The sequence below is a fragment of the Somniosus microcephalus genome, chromosome 10 (genome assembly GCF_052327205.1).
Source record: "Somniosus microcephalus isolate GS21.2 chromosome 10, FLI_Smic_1.0, whole genome shotgun sequence".
Classification (NCBI taxonomy): domain Eukaryota; kingdom Metazoa; phylum Chordata; class Chondrichthyes; order Squaliformes; family Somniosidae; genus Somniosus; species Somniosus microcephalus.
Genome location: NC_140996.1, coordinates 22,222,990 through 22,244,003, shown reverse-complemented (window position 1 = coordinate 22,244,003; position 21,014 = coordinate 22,222,990). Strand labels below are relative to the sequence as shown.

Below are 21,014 nucleotides of genomic sequence, written 5' to 3'. Positions count from 1 at the left end.
TGCAGGAAACCGGCACTTCCATTGGGCTTACGGGTGAGTACCCCGTGCGTACTCACCCATGGAGACCCGAAGTTCTGGGACTTTTTTTCCCCAATAATAATTCCTGTTCTTAAAACTATGTATCTGTTTTTTGCAGCCAACGTAATAGGTGGATGCATTTAATTCTCTCCTATTTAGTTCAAAAATCATTTGAATCCCAGTATATGGTATGATCAAATATCCAGTATATTTTGTCAAGCAAATGTCATGTATTTAATTTTATTTTTAAACTATCTCTGGACAAATATAATTCTAGTATTCTGTTTTACGTCCCATATGCTGTCCTGATGATGGCAAACCGGCAGCGTTCGCCGTCACTTTGCCTTTGAAACTGACTGCAACTTTAGGATTTAGCGCATGCGCAGCCTAACGCAGAAATCCTGAAGTTGTGGTCTGTCATTCACTGCTCCTACACAGACTGCGCTGTGCCCCCCCGCCCCCCGAGCTGGCAATCAGTGAAATCTCTCAAATCGTGGAAACTGACAAAAACTTCGGCTCTTCCACGGTAATACGGCTATTATTTTTTCTTATTCGTCCCTAGGATGTGGGCGTCGCTGGCAAGGCCAGCATTTATTGCCCATCCCTAATTGTCCTTGAGAAGGTGGTAGTGAGCCGCCTTCTTGAACCGCTGCAGTCCGTGTGGTGAAGGTGCTCCCACAGTGCTGTTTGGGAGGGAGTTCCAGGATTTTGACCCAGCGACGATGAAGGAACGGTGATATATTTCCAAGTCAGGATGGTGCGTGACTTGGAGGGGAATTTGGAGGTGGTGGTGTTCCCATGGGCCTTGTCTTTCTAGGTGGTAGAGGTCGTGGGTTTCGGAGGTGCTAACAAAGAAGCCTTGGCGAGTTGCTGCAGTGCATCTTGTAGATGGTACACACTGCAGACACGGTGCGCCGGTGGTGGAGGGAGTGAATGTTTAAGGTGGTGGATGGGGTGCCAATCAAGCGGGCTGGATGATGTCGAGCTTCTTGAGTGTTGTTGGAGTTGCACTCATCCGGGCAAGTGGAGAGTATTCCATCACACTCCTTACTTGTGCCTTGTAGATGGTGGAAAGACTTTGGGGAGTCGGGAATTGAGATATTCACCTCAGAATACACAACCTCTGACCTGCTCATGTAGCCACAGTAATTATGTGGCTGGTCCAGTTAAGTTTCTGGTCAATGATGACCCCCAGGATGTTGATAGTGGGGGATTTGTCGATGGTAATGGTGTTGAATGTCAAGGGGTGGTGGTTAGACTCTCTTATTGGAGATAGTCATTGCCTGGCACTTAACTTGCCACTTATCAGCCCAAGCCTGATAAATACCCCATTAAAAGATCCTTTTGGATTAGGTGTAACTGGGGTTTTAACAACGTATTGACTGCTGAACAAAGTTTATGGCCCTGAAAAACTAATTTTAATTTTGTGGAGTGTCAAATTTATCCATTTTAATAAAAATTTAAATTTTTAAGTAACTTTAAAAAAATGTTTTAAGTTTGTTCATCTTTGTTTCAAGTTTGCCTTTTCCCCATGTGAGAGCCCCAATCTTTGTTTTGCTCTCTCTAACATTCTTTTAAAAGTTAGTATCAAAGGAGCTTACCCACTTCCTGGTTTGCTGTCTCTGTGAATTCTGCATTTTGATTGGCTGCTTGTTGACTTCGCAGCAGCTCTTCGCTGGGAATCCCCATTAGCTTGCGTTGATTTCAATTACGCGTTGGAAAAGCCGAACTTCTCGCCACAGAGATTGCGTTATCTTTGTGGGAAGCTTACATCGGGGCCAGCGGCGGACGCCTTTGTTTCGCCGCTGACCGCAAATTACAGGCCAATGTTGTATATCGATAATGTGATATTATTGGAAGCTTCGCTAACCTTTTTGGGTTTTTTTTTTGACCAGTATTGTAATGGACGTTGTTTGATCATTCAGTCATTTGTGATGTCTGTGTTTTGCCTCATTGTAGATATTCTGATGTAATCGTCCATCGTCTGTTGGCTGTGGCAATCAATGCTGACTCTACCTACCCAGATATCATGGACAAGCACAAACAACAAGCTCTGTGTAACAACCTCAACTATCGGCACAAAATGGCACAGTATTCCCAGCGGGCATCTGTGGCACTCCATACTCAGGTAAAAACTAATATGACAGCAAAATATTTAAAGTTTATAAATAATATTCCAGTTATTACTTCATTCCTCATAACGGCATAACTTAGTAGAAAAGGCTCGCTTCTAAAGTTCACTCAAATGATTGCAGATTTGTTGCCGATTATTGATTTGGAAGATTTTTACTGCCAGGCTAAATGGAGTAGTCCTATTCAATACCTTTTTGTTGTATTTTTCTTTCCTCTCTTTTCTTCCTTCCTAGCCTTCACAAAGCTGTAAATAACTACACAATTAAAGGTTTAGGTGACTTCTGAGCTGTTTTAGTTTAAATTAGAGATTTGCAGAACTTGTCCATTGTTTTCTAATGTAAAGTGCAGCATTTTCTTTTACTCGAACACAGCTTGTATTAACATGTTAAAGCTGTGTGCAGACATTCTATATCGTCACGTACGTCCAATTCCATAGACAGCTGCAGATATTTGCTCAAACTTTTAAAACAGCTCCTGTATATTGATGATGAAGACAATCTTCATAACCACGGTCAAAATGTCCAGAAACTTTTTTTGTCTTTTTAGAAGCACTAATTCTGATATTGTCAAGTGGAAGCAATTGATGATGAATATTCAATTAATTTGCTAAGTCAGCCTGTTTGTTTAGGATTACTTTGTTGCGCGTTTGGCGTAAGATTCTAAATTCTTTCTGTTCAATGTTATTCCAGTTATTCTTTAAAAACAAAGGATTTGTTGATGAGGTCGGCTATGTTCTGTTTGTGAAAAAGAATGCCATTGTGGTGCTAATTCCGAAGTTTGGTTTGGAGGGCACTGTTTTCTTTGAAGTGAAAGGCAAACAATCTCCAAAGTTGCACTACAACGAAGAGGTACAGAACTTTCTCTCCGGTCCTTTTTACAATTAACTATATTTTACTTTGGCAGAATATATGAGTTTGGATGATCAGCCATGACCTCATTGAATGGCGGAGCAGGCTCGAGGGGCCGAATGGCCGACTCCTGCTCCTATCTTCTATGTTTCTATCCTTTTTATTCTTGACCCTCCCTCATGTAATTTCAGACCAACCCTTTTTGCTTCCAGAAGATCTGGTTGGACTCGTCTCCAATTTTGTCGTGCTTACGCAAAGATTTGTCTAAAACAGTTAGATGTCATTAGAGTAAATGCAGGATGTACGCAGGAAGAAGACACCGTCAGATTGGAGACGAGAGCGATCACCCAGACATGAGAGAACCTAACTCGTTTTTAAACAATAATTCTGTAAAAAAACATATTCAATTGCATGTACAGTAATTGGGATGTTCTGAGATGGTGAATTGAATAGTGCATCTGGATTTAGAAAATGCAGGCAATCTCTATTATTACTCTTATAGATCCCATCTTTAACAGTAGAAGGCACAACGTTTAACATGTTTGACAAGGTAACCGTGACAATCACATTGGATGCATCAAATATCCAACACCAGAAGATTAGAATGGCACTGGTTGAGCCGGTGGTAAGTGTTCAGTTTTGTTTAAACTTTCCCAGTTAGATGTCAAGTTGTTTGATGTGAAAACAGTTTGTTACAAATCCTTGCTTTGAATGTTTATATTAGTGCTTGTCATTTTTAAATTGCAGTGTCTATTTCAAATAATCTAGCTTGCCTTTGGCTTTCCTGCTCCCTCCCCAACACCTCGAGACAGGAATGCTGTGTCATTTAACTCGTGGCTAATTTTAAGATTGCGTCACTTGTGTCCAAACTCTGAATCCCCCAATTAAGTAAAAGAGACTTCTCTTCAACCATGTTTTCACACTCCTCCTTCCTGCAAACTTTTGGTCTTCTTCGGTTTCCATTTTTGCCCTGTGCTGTGTAAAGTGCTTTGAAACATTTTTCTGTATGTGAGGAACATTATAGAAATCTCAGTTATGTCAATGATGTTCTGTGCCAGGACTGGATAAGCCAGGTTTTGTACTCCTCCCCCATCTCCTGCAAAGAGGGAGGGGAGCCCTACCAATTCACCATGGTCCATCCCTGGAGGCTAAAAGTATATGAGTATAATCAGGGTCACTTTATGCCGATTCTCTACCTAAACGGCTAGCAAGGTCACCTCATTAAATGATTGGCCTCCAACGGGTAACTCTTCTTGCTCTGTGACTGATATCCTTTCAACCGTGGCAGCTCATTTGCCTTAAAATAATCTTGAGAGGTGATTTCAGTTGTGCTTTAGCCCGTTAGCCTGATTTATTGCCAAGTAGCATTATTGTGGCAAATTGGGTTTTGTTGATTGTTTTGGAGAATGTTTAATTGAATCTTGAATTTTACTTTTTGCTCCAATTTGTATGGTTGCTACTCATAATACCCAGTCCACACCATTATTCATTACCCTACAATGTCCAATAGGTTCCATGTTTATCATGTTCTTTATGAACCATGCCTTTATGCTGTTTGTCTGCTTAAGGTTGATTAGTTCATTGGTAGTTTAACATTTCCTTCTCATTAAACCCTAAATTGCTCCCATATATTTGTTTCCAACAGATGGCCTTTTTAGAGATGATTAAAACTTTCAATCTTTCACCAATTAGCAATTTTGCTTCAAGGCAAAACAAACTATGCACTTCATAATTAGATGTAGAGAATTCAGAATTTCCTTTGTTTCAACCTACAGCCTCTGTCCTCTCCACCCATTTTTCTTTTGAAAGATCTCAATCTACAAGTTTTGTGAATTTGTTTCTTGTGACAGATTCCTGGAGTCAGTGTTCCAAGAAATTCATCACTGAAAAATACAGCTACTGAAGAACCTGAGGTGAAGAAAGCCAAGCTAAGCTAGAAAAGCTACTGACCGCTTTGTGTGGCTATCTCTGGCTAGTATTTGTTCTCTCATTTAGTGTAAAATGTCTGTTTTAAGCAGAGTTGACTACACATGTATAATAATGAGGAAAATCATTTGTATGATTTACACTTTTTTACAATACAAAATGTCGTCTTTTTTGAATAAATGTTGAATTTTTTATCTATTACTTGGCATTTTTTTAAAACTAGCTCAGAGTATATTCTAACTTAATGTTTGGTGTGAAAAATTACCTTTAGTACAGTCGATTATATTGTAAAAAAAAAGGTGTATTGGTAGAGAAACCATGAACCTACACTTGAATCAGACTCTCACCATAATACTATAAGCAAAACATGGAGAAATCACTAAGTTTCTAAAATGGCAATGAAAATTGACTTTAATAATCTTTTAACATAACATACCAGTATCATAGTTTCAGTTTTATTCTTTAATAGTCTAGTACTTTAGTATAATTAAAGCAAGCTTTAGATAGCATACAGTCTGAAAAATAGTGTTCCAAACTTTAGTGTCAGCTGTGGCTCAGTGGGTAAGGTTAGGGTTCTGACTCGCCTGAGTCAGAAGGTTGTGGGTTCAAGTCTTACTCCAGGGACTTGAGCACATGAAGCTAGGCTGACACTCCAGTGCAGTGCTGAGGGGGTGCTGCATTAGCAGCGGTGCCATCTTTCGCATGAGATGTTAAACCGGGTGGACGTAAAAGATCCCAAGGCACTATTTTGAAGAGGAGCAGGGAATTATCCCCGGTGGCTTGGCCTATATTTTTCCCTGAACCAACATAACAAAAACAGGTGATCTGATCATTATCACATTGTTTGTGGGACCTTGCTGTGCTCAAATTGGCTGCCGCGTTTCCCACATTACAACAGTGACTCCAGTTCATTGACTGTAAAGCGTTTCGAGTCGTCCGGTGGTCGTGAAAGGCACTATATAAATGCAAGTCTGTCTTTTTGTGGCAGTTTATAAGGGGGGGAGGGAGTGCACAAATTAAAGGATTGTATGAACTGCCACCTGGAAATAGGTGGTCTTAATGTCTGTCATAGCCAATTACCCAGCCGTTTTGTAGTCCTCTTCTGGGGAGTTTGGTTTGTAAGTGCTGGGTAAGATCTCTTGATTATTTTGTGTACTAGGAATAAAATTCCTGCTGGAACCATCTCTATGGCCCTGGAACAATGCAGACTGCTCATCTTAACCTGTTTCTAAGTTCACTGATCCGGATAATCCTCCTGAAGGTTGGGGAATTCTAATTTGCATGCAGGATAACTGCCCTTCCCAACACAAATTAATGGTGATATCCCTGACTTGGCTATAAAGCACAGAAGGTGCCAATTTTCTACAAGTTCTCAAGTTCCTTACCGCTAGATCTTCAGAAACTGACCCCTGGATATCATCTGCTGACTTTGAACCCATTTCTTATGATGTGCAATCTTGTTGTCCTGTCTGAACTTCAAACCACACATCCTATCCAGCACCAATGACTCCCAGCTCCACCTTTGCTCCACCCACACTGCCACCGAAACACTCGACACCTGTGTCCCCTCCAGGCTCAACTTCTCCAACACTCACCAGTCTGCTGACTTCGATTCTCCAAAATATACATGGCAGGTGGTCAACCACTGGCATCCTGTCCTGCTCTGTGATCCCCTCTACCCTCGCCAGTATCGATTGCTCATCTGCCAATGCATTGAATCCAAAATCCTGATCTTTATTTACAAACCCTTCCGCAACCTGCACCCTCACAAACTTGCAATCCCCTCCACCTCTGTCCGTGCACGTCTTCTGCCTCTTCCAATACTGGCATCTACATCCTTCCCCACTACCTTCATTAACAAAGCTATCTAGGACCCACTCCACAACACTGTTCCCCATTCCTTCTGCTCAGCTACCTCTCCTTCAAACCTACCTCTGATCATTGCTTTCAGTTACATTACTAATTATCAAACTGTTTTATATCTCTAACTCTAATTTCTCTCCACGGATGTTGCCTGGCCTGCTGAGTTTTTCCAGCATTTTCTGTTATTTCGGATTTCCAGCATCTGCAGTATTTTGCTATCGTACTTTTGTTTTATATCTATCTTCACTTCCGTGACAGGGTATGATAGCGTAGTGGTTATAGTGCTGGACCAGCAATCCAGGTTGTCAGTTCAAATTTCATCATGGCAAGTTTGAAAACTGAATTCATTAAAGCTGGTGATTCGTGGCCAGCACCAGATAAAATAACTATAATAATTGGTTCACTAATGTCCTTCAGGGAAGGGAACCGGCCACCCCTACTTGGTCTGGCCTGCGCGTGACTTCAGTTCCACACTACATGGTTGACTCAATGCACTCATTGCAGATAGTAATGGGCACTATATGGGGCATTGCCAGTGCGGGCATATGCAAGATTTTTTTTTTTTTTTTAAGTATTGCAGTAGGGAGACGAATGGTAGTCTTTTTAAAAAAAAAAAATCTTGATCATTTAATTTTCAATAAAGTTTCCAAAGCAATAATGGATTTCAATAATAGCTACTGGAGCATTTGTTTCCTAGTCAGCTGCAGCTTCTGTATCCAAGAGAATAGCTACTTTACAACAGAGAAGTAGCTTCCAACCCCAGCAAATTTAGAGAGCTTCCATCTTATGAACTATAGGGAGCAGTCAGTGGTGGACCAGGCTAGGGTGTAGAACAGAATGCAGAAGAATGGCGCAGGCCAGGAAGAGCAAAAGTATAAATAAGAACATAAGAAATAGGAGCAGGAGTAGGCCAATCAGCCCCTCGAGCCTGCTCCGCCATTCAATAAGATCATGGCTGATCTGATCCTAACTGCCAATCCACTATCACAGAACCATCTCCTGAATCTAACAGGTTGAGATTTTTTTGTGTGTGCGAGTGGTTGGGGGGGGTCGATTTTTAAAAAAAACTGACTTGTCCTTTTTGCATACGGGGTTGGATTCTTGTACACTGGGCCTAAGATTTTGAGTCATAAGCAGCCCACTTGATGGTTGGGTCATGAGTGATTTCTAGTCGCTTTTCAATGAGCCCCCACCCCAAGAGAATGGAGCATTCTATTCTGACATAGATGCCTGAAATTTCCATGGATGTTCTCCTGGTGGGAGATCACCAGAATCCCGTACACAAATGGCTAAAAATGGTGGTTGCTCTGGGATTCCTGCTGAAGTTACAGATCAGGGAAACTTGGAGAAATTTCCCCTCAGTCTCCAACCCAAATGTCAACCCACCTCCTCCCAACCCTGAACACTGAAAGACCCTCATCATACTCCTGTGACAAAAGAGAAGAATGTAGCTAAGGTCTGAAGTTACTAAAGTCAGTGTGAAGACCAGAAGGCTGCAGGTTCCCAGCCAAACGATGAGATGCTGTTCTTGGAGCTTGCATTGAGCTTCATTGTAGAAAACCAAAGCGATCACTGAGATAGAGGATCAGCCATGATCATATTGAATGGGGGAGCAGGCTCAAAGGGCCGAATGGCCTACTCCTGCTCCTGTTTTTCTGTTTCCAGCACAAGGGAAAATTAAAGTGGTAAGCCACAAACAGGTCAGAGTCACACTTCCAAACAGAGCAGATATTCAGTGAAATGGTCACCTAATCTGCAGTTAGTCTCACCAATGTATAGGAGACTCCATTCTGAGCAGTGAATAGAATACAACAGCTTAGAGGAAGTGCAGATACAGTGCTGTCTCATATGGAAGAGTGGACACTGGACAGGTGTTGCATATGAATGATATGAAAATAGAAGTGATGGAAGAATGAATAAAGGTAGGATAGAGGGACCAGTCCCTCTGACAGGCAGTCAGTGGAGGGAATAGGAAAGTATTAGTTTTGGGAGTAAGGGTATAGGAAGGGGGTCTCAACAGCCACAAACTGTAAAAGATTTCAGGTGTAGATTTCATCTTAACAGCCACAAATTGTAAAAGATTTCAAGAAGAATCCAGAGACAGCCGGTAGATGGTAAATGAGAGACGAGAGACACAGGGCGCAGCTTACTCACGGTTCCGGCTTCTACCCAGAGTATAAGTGGTAATAAGTCTCAATTATACTCTAAACTGCTGCTCGAATACTTTATTCAGCACAAGACAGACTTAATACATTAAAGTTAAATCACTGACCCCAATACAGGTCAACCTTCAAATCATTTGGAATCTGGGTCCCTCATACATTGGCACACTTAGCCAGGAGGTTGATTGATAGTTGATTCTTTTATAAACTATTCGGTACGAGATCGATCCTAGGACTGGGGTGGTTAGTGCGATCTAGTCAGTTAAGTAGAGATGGGCAGTGTTGCGAAGCTGCATATAGTGACACCACTATTCCCGGCCAGAATGCATTTGATTGGGCAAGTTCCCCCGTTAATCATGCCTGGTGACTCCACTGCTGCAAGTAACTGGGATTGATTTTATGCACATCATTTGTAACTAATGTAATTATCCTCCACTCACTGCATTTTTCTGGAGAAATCACCTTTTAATCAGAAGTTACTGCCATTTCAGTCACAAGTTGTTTCCTCTAGTTTGTAGAGACTCTTCTTAGACCATGTAAACTATTTGCTGCAGTGCGCGGTTTAGTTTGCTGTAAAATAGACTGCTAAGAGTCTTACTGTATGACCTGCCCTGCCCCGCCCCACCTCATTGACTGACACAGCAGTGTCAATAGACACGCTGGTGCGAAGGTGGAAGTAAATGGATAGAACATGGCATTTGAACATCAGCTCAGGGTCAAACATGGTACCAAGGTTCTGCACCACCATGTATTTTTTAATTTGTTTATGGGATGTGGGCGTCACTGGCAAGGCCAGCATTTATCCCTAATTGCCCTTGAAGTTGGTAGTGAGCCACCTTCTTGAACCGCTGCAGTCCATGTGGTGAAGGTACTCCCACAGAGCTGTTAGGGAGGGAGTTCCAGAATTTTGACTCAGCGACGATGAAGGATCAGCGATATACTTCTAAGTCAGGATGGTGTGACTTAGAGGTGGTGGCATTCTAGGTGTAAGGTCGCGGGTTTGGGAGGTGCTGCCGAAGAAGCCTTGGCAAGTTACTGCAGTGCACTTTGTAGATGGTACACACTACAGCCACGGTACGCCGGTGGTGGAGGGTGTGAATGCTTAAGGTGGTGGATGGGGTGCCAATCAAGTGGGCTGCTTTGTCCTGGATGCTGTCGAGCTTCTTAAATGTTGTTGGAGCTGCACTCATCCAGGCAAGTGGAGAGTATTCCATCACACTCCTTACTTGTGCCTTGTAGATGGTGGCAAAGCTTTGTGGAGTCAGGAGGTGAGACACTCACCGCAGAATACCCAGCCTCTGACCTGCTCTTGTTGCCACAGTATTTATGTGGCTTCTCCAGTTAAGTTTCTGGTTAATGGTGACCGCAGCAGATTCGGCAATGGTAATGCCGTTGAATGTCAAGGGGTGGTGGTTAGACTCTCGCTTGTTGGAGATAGTCATTACCTGGCACTTCTGTGCCACTTCTGTGGCACGAATGTTACCTGCCACTTATCAGCCCAATCCTGAACGTCGTCCAGGTCTCGTTGCATGCGGGCATGGACTGCTTCATTATCCGAGGAGTTGTGAATGGCGCTGAACACTATGCAGTCATCAGCAAACATCCCCATTTCTGACCTTCTGTTGGAGGGAAGGTCATTGATGAAGCAGCTGAAGATGGTTGGGCCTAATGTTCAGCCTAATTGTGCGGCAGGGGAAGGATATAAAGTCATTGGCAAGGGAACAGTGCTTGTGGCAGTGGGCTGAAAATAATGGCTTTGATCTTCCTGATGTTATGGCTCATTCATGACAATGCTAGACAAATAAGGAGAAGATCTAATGTGTTCACATGACAAACAGCTTAGCTTCACTTAGAGTAGAAATGCTTTCCTTACAAAACTTCTGGGAAATACTAGTTTGTAGTTGCTCTTTAAACTACAGGAAACTTTGTTATCCGGAGGCTAAATGTCCGGCAAGCTCGAGCCACCGGCAAAAATCAGGAGCCGTTTTTTTTTGCGTTGCTTTTTTTCCCCCCCCGTCAGGCACTGCAAGGTCTGTAGCTATAGCAACAGCTTCAGCTAGAGACGCTTGCAGCTGCAGCCGACTGTTTAGACGCTGTTGCTAAGCAAGTGTTTGTTGTCAGATACGGAGATGAAAACCTCCGTATGCTTCAACATTAGCGCTGGAGTGTCCGGCGGTTTTGAGGGAACGGCAACAGCTCGGTCCCGTCGGTGCCGGATAGCACAAAGTTTCCTGTACTTGTATTTCAGCAGTGGCGTGTAGGAATAAATAAGCCATTATTACAACTCTTATATCTGCATTTATGTAACACATTTTGAAATGTATCTATGTTGCAGTGTGCAAAAATAATTATTCGTTCTAGTGCAAGGACCAAAAAGTTTAAACACACAAGATTTAGAAGCTTTTTTTAATTAAATATCTTGATTTGAGTACAAAATATAGCTACTAGACCATTTGGTCTAAAATGTAAACATTAGATTTTTTCTGCTATTTAAAAATATATTTACTGAAATCAGAAGCAAAATTTAAACCAAAATATTTTAAGAGCATATTTTTCATTTCAAATTTAAACTTGATTGTACTAGCTTTTCTGTGCATCCAAGAACATCGTTTGACAATTCTCGAGAGTGCCAAGATCCTGATTTAGATGTTTCCAGACAAAGAGCCAGCTGGCAGTCATTGAAAAGATGGTAAGCTGCCGCTGACTTTAGATTTTGTTTAAAAAAGTTCCTAATGAATTCCATCTATATACTTACATAATAAAAATTATTAGGTTAAAGTACAATACATGCCAGGCTCTAAGAACAAGTCTGACTAGTGGGGATATTTACTAATGCACCAATCTGAATGAAAAAAAAACTGGAACTGCTGCTTTATATGCATGATGATGATTTATGGGTAACATAGCAACTGATCAGTAAATTCAGGTACTTTATAAATAGCTTTTCTTTAACTACATGCAATTAACATTTTTAGAAGTGCTGATCAAGATTTTTTGCCACTCATCCTAGTGGCTCTTTAGGCATTTTCAGGTTACTAATGTCCCAAGCCAATTGTGACATTTACAGATGGACTTTATATCCATTCATAATCAACCGACAAAAATTCTACATTTAAGACTGGATTTTGCGGCCACTTGGATTTGACTAAAACAAAGACATAGAGTGATCACCAATGGGCTCAGGTTCCTCCACAGTCATTTCAAGAGGTTGTCTTATAAAACAAGATGACTTCTCATCATGCAGGAGAGGTGGAGAATATCTTACTGCAAGGAAAGAACAAAGAGTTAGAGGAACCTGGTTTGCACTACCCCAAACCCACATTAACCCTTGCAAGCAATTCCCACCCCCCCAGCCCAACTTGCTCCCTCACCAAAGCATCGACTCCTTGTCTGGGGTTTGATTCTATAATGATCACCTTCCAGCATCTCAAGTGGCCATTATTCATGAGTAAGCCTCGACGGTACATCGCAGCTAAACCCGATCTTGTCCTTGTCTGCAATCCACACGGGCACTTTCAGCAGGGGTCACTTTACAATATTTAATCAAGGGTCACTGCTGCCAACTCTAGAACCCTCACTGCTCCCACAATTCAGACCAGCTAACATGAACAACCTGGAAGCAAATTTTCCTGGTCTGTATGGTTCAAATAGAGACTTCCGCTGAGGACTACTTTGTCACCAAGATTGAGACCATCTGTTCAACTGCTTTTACCCCTTCCCCACCAAGCCAAACCTCTCTCCGCAGGCCCTAACCATGAGCCCTCGTCTCTCTCTAGTTTCCCATCTCTCCTAATTCTCTCTTGCCCGTGAGACCCACCTCCTGCTTGTTGAATCCATTCCTACGAAACTACTGACCACCCAACTTTCCTTCCTTGCCCCTATGCTAGCTGACATTATAAATGGTTCATTCTCTATTGGTACTGCCTCATCCCTTTCAAAACAAGTAATCACCTCTCCTTAAAAAAAAAAACACAACCCCGCTGTGCTTGCAAATACTGCCCCATCTCCATATTCCCTCTGTGTTGCCCAGTCCTGCGGCTCCACATTTGAATCTCTTCAATTGGGTTTCTATCCCTGCCACAGCAACGAAATGGCTCTTATCCAAAGTCACAAATGACATCCTCCGTGACTGTAGTGCATTATTTCTCCCCGTCCTCTCTGCAGCCTTTAGCACAAAACACCATCCTCCTCCAACACCTCTCCTCTGTTGTCCAACTCAGCAGATCTGCCCTCGCTTGGCTCCAATCTTGCCTATCTATTCATAGCCAGAGCATCTCCATCAATGGCTCCTCTTCCCATCCTCAGCACCATTACCTTTGGAGTCCATCAAGGATCTGTCCTTGGCCCTCTCCTCTTCCGCAAAGCTCTTAGCCCCTCCACTGCCTCTGTGCTGTCGGACTGCTCGTCAGACATCCAGTCCTGGATATGCTGCAATTCCCCCCCCTCCCCACCCCAAGTTAAATATCAGGAGGACTGAAGCCTCAATCACAAACTCTAACTGTGCTACCGATTCCATTCCCCTCCCTGGCCACCTTCTCAGACAGAACCAGACTACTCCTAACTGTGGCATCATATTTTGCTTGGAGCTGCTGTTCCAAACTTCACTTATCCTCCATCACAAATTCCATCTACTTCCACCTCCATAACATTGCCTGCCACAATCCATCTACTGCTGAAACCGTCATCCATTACTTTTGTCACCTCGATTTGATTATTCTGATGCTCTTCTGACCAGTCTCCCATCCTCTACACTCCATAATACTAGACACCCACTTCTAATATCTCTTTGGCCCAGTCAATGAGTGTCTGATTACACCTCTGAAGCCCCTTGGGAGTTTTATCCTATGCTAAATGCACTGTATAAATGTTAGTTTTAAAGAAAAACTAGTCCCTAAGGTATACAAGATAGGATTGTCAGTGAAATTATTTGTCTCCATTGCATGTTAAGTATTATTACAGTTCCGCTGGAAGCAACATCGACAGGGTCAAATGTTTCACGTATTTGACCCACACATTTGCTAAGAGCATGAAAAGACAAATTCTAGTGGATTTGCTTATGATTATTCAGAGTATGATGATCAATTACAAGGCTTCATGGCAGCACCCTGGCTCCAAGCACTGGCATCTGCTGGACTACGTCATCGTCCGAGCGAGGGACCGCAAGGACGTCCGCATCACCCGTGCCATGACAGGAGCTGACGACTGCTGGACCGACCACCGCGAAATCCGCTCTGTCGTCTCCTTCGATGTAGCCCCAAATCAGCGGCGGCAACAGAAACAATGCTGCAGGAAAATCAACGCTGGAGCACTCAAAGACCCCGCTAAGAAGTCTCTATTCAGCCTGCACCTCACAAATAACCTGACGATTCCCAGTGATGCAGAGTCACAGAGTGCCCACAGCGCCTGGTCTGCACTCAAGGCCTCCATAATCAGCACCTGTGGAGAGACGCTCGGTCACTCAACCAGGAAACACCAAGACTGGTTCGATGAGAACAACCAGGAGATCCAGGAGCTAATAAGCCGCAAGCGCCAGGCATTCCAGCAACAGAACTCGAGAGCAAGAAAGCAGCTTTACAGACGCCCGAAGGCCGAGGTCCAACAAAAAACTCATGACCTAAAGAACAGACGGTGGGTGGAGAAAGCGCAGGAGATCCAGCAGCTAGCCGACAACCATGACATGCGTGGATTCTTTAGTGCAGACAAGACCATCTACGGCCCAAGCACCCAAGGTCCTACCCCAGTGCGGGCCAAGAACGGAGAGGTACTCATCAAGGACAAGGAAGCAGTCAGTGCCCGCTGGAAGGAACACTTCGAAGATCTCCTTAACCACGACTCTGTCTTCGACGCAAGTGTCCTCAACTCCATCCCGCAGCATGCTACCCGCCACCATCTCAGCCCAGCATGAGGTTGAAAAGGCCATCAGACAACTGAACAACAAGGTCTCAGGAGCAGATGGAATCCCCGCCGAGGCAATAAAGCATGGCGGAGAAACACTACTGGCGCATGAACTAATTTCTCTTATCTGGAAGCAGGAGAGCATGCCAGGGGATCTCAGAGACGCCGTATTTGTGACCATCTTCAAGAAAGGTGACAGGTCCGATTGCGGTAATTACAGAGGAGTTTCCCTGCTGTCTGCCACAGGGAAAGTCATCGCAAGAATCCTCCTCAATCGCCTTCTCCCAGTGGCCGAAGAGCTCCCCCCAGAGTCGCAATGCGGATTCCGCCCACTAAGGGGCACAATGGACATGATCTTCACCGCACGTCAATTACAAGAGAAATGCAGGGAACAGCACCAACCACTGTAAATGGCCTTCTTTGATCTCACAAAGGCCTCCGACACTGTCAACCGTGAGGGATTATGGAGTGTCCTCCTCAAATTTGGCTGCCCTCAAAAGTTTGTCACCATCCTCCGCCTGCTTCACGACAACATGCAAGCAGTGATCCTGACCAACGGTTCCACCACAGACCCAATCCACGTACGAACCGGGGTCAAGCAAGGCTGCGTCATCGCACCAACGCTCTTCTCGATCTTTCTTGCTGCAATGCTCCATCTCACCCTCAGTAAGCTCCCCGCTGGAGTGGAGCTAATTTACAGAACAAACAGGAAACTGTTCAACCTCCATCGCCTCCAGTCCAGATCCAAGGTCGTCCCATCCTCTGTCGTCGAAGTACAGTATGCAGGCTATGCTTGCGTCTGCGCTCACTCGGAGGTTGAACGCCAAACTATCGTCAACACCTTCACCGAAGCGTACGAGAGCATGGGCCTTACACTAAACATCCGTAAGACAAACGTCCTCTACCAACCTGCCCCCGCCACACAGTACTGCCCCCCGATTATCAAAATCCACAACAAGGCCTTGGACAACGTGGACCACTTTCCATACCTCAGGAGCCTACTGTCAACAAGGGCAGACATCGATGACGAAGTCCAACACCGCCTTCAGTGTGCCAGTGCAGCCTTCGGTCGCCTGAGGAAGAGAGTGTTTGAAGACCAGGACCTCAAACCCGGCACTAAGCTCATGGTCTACAGAGCAGCAGTGATACCCGCCCTGCTGTATGCCTGAGACATGGACCATGTACAGCAGGCACCTCAAAGCACTGGAGAGGTACCACCAACGCTGCCTCTACAAGATCCTGCAAATCCATTGGCAGGATAGGGGCACCAACGTCAGTGTTCTCGCTCAGGCCAACATCCCCAGCATCGAAGCTTTGACCACGCTCGATCAGCTCCGATGGACGGGTCACATCGTCCGCATGCCGATACGAGACTCCCAAAACAAGCGCTCTACTCGGAGCTCCGGCACGGCAAGGGAGCCCCAGGTGGGCAGAGGAAACGCTTCAAGGACATATTCAAAGCCTCCTTGAAAAAGTGTAACATCCCCACCGACACCTGGGAATCCCTGGCCCAAGACCGCACAAAGTGGAGGAGAAGCATCCGAGAAGACGCCGAACACCTCGAGTCTCTTCGCCGGGAGCAAGCGGAAGCCAAGCGCAGGCAGCGCAAGGAGCGCACGTCAACCCAAGCATCCCACCCACCCGCCCCTTCAACCACCGTCTGCCCCACCTGTGACAGAGACTGTATGTCCCGCATTGGACTCATCAGTCACCCGAGAACTCATTTTTAATGTGGAAGCAAGTCATCCTCGGTTCCGAGGGACTGCCTAAGAAGAGAAGATAGATGAAGGAATTTTGGTCCAATTCATACCACTTAATGTCACTTCTATACTTCAGACAATGAATCACTGGTAAAATTAGGTTCAAAAATAGCCTCTTGAATTATGTAAGAATTGGATACTGAATCTTCAGTGGCTTTGTTTTTATAAGCTGGCTCGGATTAGAATCTCTCCTGACCCAAAAGCCAATTTCAACAGATTGCTCCAAAAGGTGCATTACTCAACCTATGCACTCATTCAAAACTCAAATGGCATTGTGATTCTTTAAAATCTACAGCTACTGTCGAGAAACAAAACCCCCCCCACCCTCTATTCTTTAGACCACTTACCAGAATCTATGACAATACAACATTAATCTGCTTCAAACTGATTTTAGGCTGCATTTTATATGAAGATTTCCAAGTTGGAAATCATAGCATTTAATCCTAACTCAAAAATCAAATTGTCCATAACCATAGGCCAGTATCCTATTGCTGACTGTGTCAAAACTTATAGAAACTATAACAAGCATCTTCGGCATAACCACAACTGAATTATTTTTGTTGCATCTGAAGCCAAATTGACAGAGGTCCAAATTTAATATTCTCAAACAGAACAATTTCTCATGCTGAGCATGAAATCATAGCAGTAGCCCTCAATATCACTCGCTTCACTCCCCCCCCTCCCCATAATATTGCCCTTCTAGCAAAAGTTGCTGGCCAAGTCAGGCAACACTTGTTGGTGACTCGGTATAAATTTATGATTCGTATTAGAAACATAGAAGTTAAAAGAATATTTCTCAAAGGGTCATTAGAATATTAAATGCTTTACCACAAGTGGCTATTGAAGCCAAGTCAATCAGCATGAGAGAATTAGACAAATATGAAAAATAATTAACAGTTTGGGGAAAGAGTATAGAAATAAGGTTAGAGTGGGTAGTTTTGACATGGAGCTTGCACCAGCACAGACATGATGGACCAAATGGCCACCTTCTATGCTGAAATTTCTAAGATTCAAACATATTTCTCCCTTAAAAGCATGCTAGGTAGATAACTGTATATTGATGTACAAATCTCTCAAGAGTCTGCATGACCAAAGAAAGTTTATAAAGAACAAAGTTCTATTCTTCACACTGCATCTCAGCCAGTAGCAGGCAATTCCAAACTTTGAGATCATAAACAGAGCTCACGTGCACAGGAGTGACATGGCCATTTGCGATGAAGCCAATTCCAGATCAACATTAACCAGTGTTTTGCAGAGGTGACAGGAAACACAACTTTCCAGAAAGCAGACGCGAGTGTACAATCTCCCTAGTTGCTAAGTAACAGCCGGCATTAACAAGTCATTAATAACTATACTCTGACACTTTGCAATTTGACATTCTCTTTACAGGATAAGGCTATCAAGATGGCCTCCATCAGGAATCCATACCATTCTTTTTAAATATTCTATTCAGTGTTTGTTCACAGGGATTTTTCCAAGCATTCAGGTAGCAGATGTTCTGGCTTAGCACCACATCGTGTGTTGAATGCAGTCTATTGATATGAAAAGGCTTATTTAAATTAGCAGGCGAGTTCATTCCCAATACTTCTTTGTTCTCCTTACACTCCGAACAAAGGAAATCCTAGAATTAGAGAAATGCACATTATTTTTCAAAAAAAGTAAATTCTGATTAGAAACAAAAGTTCTTTGAAATTATACTTCTGATTCCAGAGTCTAAATAGTTTATGTAAATGTATACTCAGAAATAGGCTCCTATAGATACAACATACTAAATGAACTACCATGGCAGGGCCAGCTTCATTTTTCAAACAAAACATTCACACACAAGAGGCTGGTCTCTATGATTTCTGAGGAACCAATGCCTAGCCACAAAGGTGTTATCTGACAGGGTTTGCTTTTCTCGTTACTTTCATGTACCATGCTTGCATTTTGACACAAGCTTCAGCAACCAACTACTTGATATTCCTCAAATCCTGGATGGTTTAACATTCAGCAGGGCCTGCGGGAATGGCTATGTGGGATGAGTGTGATTGGAGAATGTTCCCATTAGAAGACACTTGCAAGATAAGAGATCTGTATTTTTCCATTCCATATTCTCAACACCTGTAGGAAGTATATTTTTGTCATCCTCCAGGTCAGCTCCCCCAAACATCCTGTGCAGTCACCGGTCCGATGAGTGCTTAGAAAAAAGTATGAGAGTTACTCCATGTGGTAGTCCTGCAAAATGCTGTCAATCTGCACCCGATTGACACGTGTTCAGGAAGCAGCTTTAAAATGGGTGAAATGATCTTGACTTTGCCCTTGGAGTTCCCTAGCCACTACATGGTGAAAATCTGAGATGCACCTACCCATTCTCTGTTTGGATGCCAGTTTATCATTGAGTTTTTTCACTATAGGAAACAAGCAACTGTTGGGGAAACTTGAAAATTTGTTAATATACAATCAATCAGAGTTCTGCGAGTGCCAATACAATAAATAAATGTTTAAATTCTGGCTGATGGGGTGGCTGACAAAACTGTCCCACGAGTCCAAAAGAGTAATTAAAGAGAAACCGTTTCCAATGGCTGAAGGGTCGATAACCAGAGGGCACAGATTTAAGGTGATTGGCAAAAGAACCAGAGGCGACACGAGGAAAAACTTTTTTATGCAACGAGTGATTAGGATTTGGAATGCACTACTTGATCGGGTGGTGGATACCGATTCCCTTCAAAAAGGGAATTGGATAAATACTTGGAGAAAAAATTGCAGGAATATGGGGAAAGAGCAGGGGAATGGGACTAACTGGGTTGTTAGTCAAAAGAACCGGCACAGACTCGATGGGCTGAATGGCCTCCTGTGTTATACTATTCTATGACCACTTGGTTAGAATGCCAAACAAAATAAAGTTGACCTAATGCACTGCAACACCACTGTCAGATTTAAATACTACCCCTCCTCCCTCCAATGGCACATTTGAAATTACCAAACAGTCACAATAATTCTTCTCCTAAAAATAAAAAAGGGATAATCACAAGTGCAGGTAACAAATTTGAGACTGGAATTCAAACTTTATTCTCTAAAAATCACAATAAAGTACAGAACTTAAATACCTTCACAAGTTCATTACCAGTATTTTACCTTCCTAATGAAATAAAAAATGTTCATAAAATATATTTTGGCATGCATACCATGCCTATATATCAATTTCAATTCCATCTTTAACCAAAATGTGAGCGTTTTATTTGATCATGTGCATTAGTTATATCAAAAATAGACACAGCAACATTACCTTAGATTTCAGATCAAACTTATTTGGAGGCAAAGTTCCAACTAGTGACTGCAGTTCCAAATGCTCTTTACCAAGCTGGTTATCTGTTCCAATAGCATCCATTATGCTACTCACAGAAGTGGTTTGTGTATTATATCCACTATCAGCCTATTAATTTAAAAAAGTCAATACATGTACATTAACACTCAGACTGATGATTCAATATGTACACATTTACAATGCACACCGAACTATTATTCTACATCGTACATAATAGGATGTGGTTTTATTCAGTCAAAATCACAAAACAAAACTAATTTTATTGACTGTTCTTCATAATCAATAGGAGTGATAGCTTGTTATAACTGCTCAAAAACATTATCCTTACCTGCATACTAATGCTCTCAAAAGGAATAGCACTGCTTTCTGCTAGAGGCAGCATATACAGGCGAGGGCTATCCACATTAAATGTAATTCCAGTCATTGAACTAGTCATTGGAATATTGCTTACTGGTTCCTTCACCCATGTGCTATCGTCCCCTTCAGTTGTTCCTAGGTCTGCCATATCAACAGTATGATCCTCATTCCCATCTTGAACCACCATTATGTTTTCATTGACTTCCGAGGGACTGCAAGACGTAATGCAATTTGTTTGACTGTCTGCTCCCAGGTATAGAGAGAACACCTCTGTATCCATTTCAGGGTACACGTTAGCTTGTGCTGGAGAATGGATTCTCTGCTCATTTTTGTGTTCATGTGGAAGAGTTAACTTACGAGGAGAAGTGTGACAAAGGACGCTGTGAAGTCTGGGATTCATAGGAGGGCATATTTTAATAGGTGAACATCCTTCTATAAAAGGAGATTCTGTACAGTGGTCAAAAATCCCATTCAAGACTGCTGCAGAAGGAGCAACAGGAGACATGAAAGTAAAGTCCTTTTCTTCTGCATAAAGAAGAAAAACACAGGTTATGCAAAGAATAGACTTTTCCAAGTAAACAGTTTTTAGAATTGTCAGTGACTATTGGAGGAAAATTTGAGACTCTATTCTTGTGCTATAAAGAGAAGCTAATTGGAATAGGTGTTTCTCCAAAGTATAATAGAGAATTACTGAGCTGTAGCAAATTCAAAGAAGTGGTTAACGTTTAAAGAATAGCTACACATT

At 43.0% G+C, this 21,014-nt stretch overlaps 2 protein-coding genes across 5 annotated transcripts in view; one reads left to right on the top strand and one right to left on the bottom strand.

Moving 5' to 3' along the window:
- The window catches only part of dis3 (DIS3 exosome endoribonuclease and 3'-5' exoribonuclease), a 40,575-nt gene extending 35,452 nt beyond the window's left edge, over window positions 1-5,123 (top strand). Inside the window, exons 18-21 of the mRNA XM_085998483.1 lie at window positions 1,978-2,146; window positions 2,841-2,999; window positions 3,502-3,624; window positions 4,850-5,123. Coding sequence (XP_085854609.1) covers window positions 1,978-2,146; window positions 2,841-2,999; window positions 3,502-3,624; window positions 4,850-4,936 — 538 coding nt within the window. The 3' untranslated portion in view covers window positions 4,937-5,123. The remainder of the gene's footprint in view (window positions 1-1,977; window positions 2,147-2,840; window positions 3,000-3,501; window positions 3,625-4,849) is intronic.
- A 6,216-nt stretch (window positions 5,124-11,339) lies between these two features.
- bora (bora aurora kinase A activator) overlaps window positions 11,340-21,014 on the bottom strand; it is a 46,034-nt gene continuing 36,359 nt past the window's right edge. For 3 of the 4 annotated variants that reach the window (XM_085998476.1, XM_085998478.1, XM_085998477.1), the window contains exons 10-13: window positions 20,241-20,794; window positions 19,874-20,020; window positions 18,034-18,226; window positions 11,340-12,214 (exon numbers count right to left, since the gene is read on the bottom strand). In XM_085998476.1, coding sequence (XP_085854602.1) covers window positions 12,096-12,214; window positions 18,034-18,226; window positions 19,874-20,020; window positions 20,241-20,794 — 1,013 coding nt within the window. In that variant the 3' untranslated portion in view covers window positions 11,340-12,095. The remainder of the gene's footprint in view (window positions 12,215-18,033; window positions 18,227-19,873; window positions 20,021-20,240; window positions 20,795-21,014) is intronic. The other variant, XM_085998479.1, reaches the window with a different exon arrangement.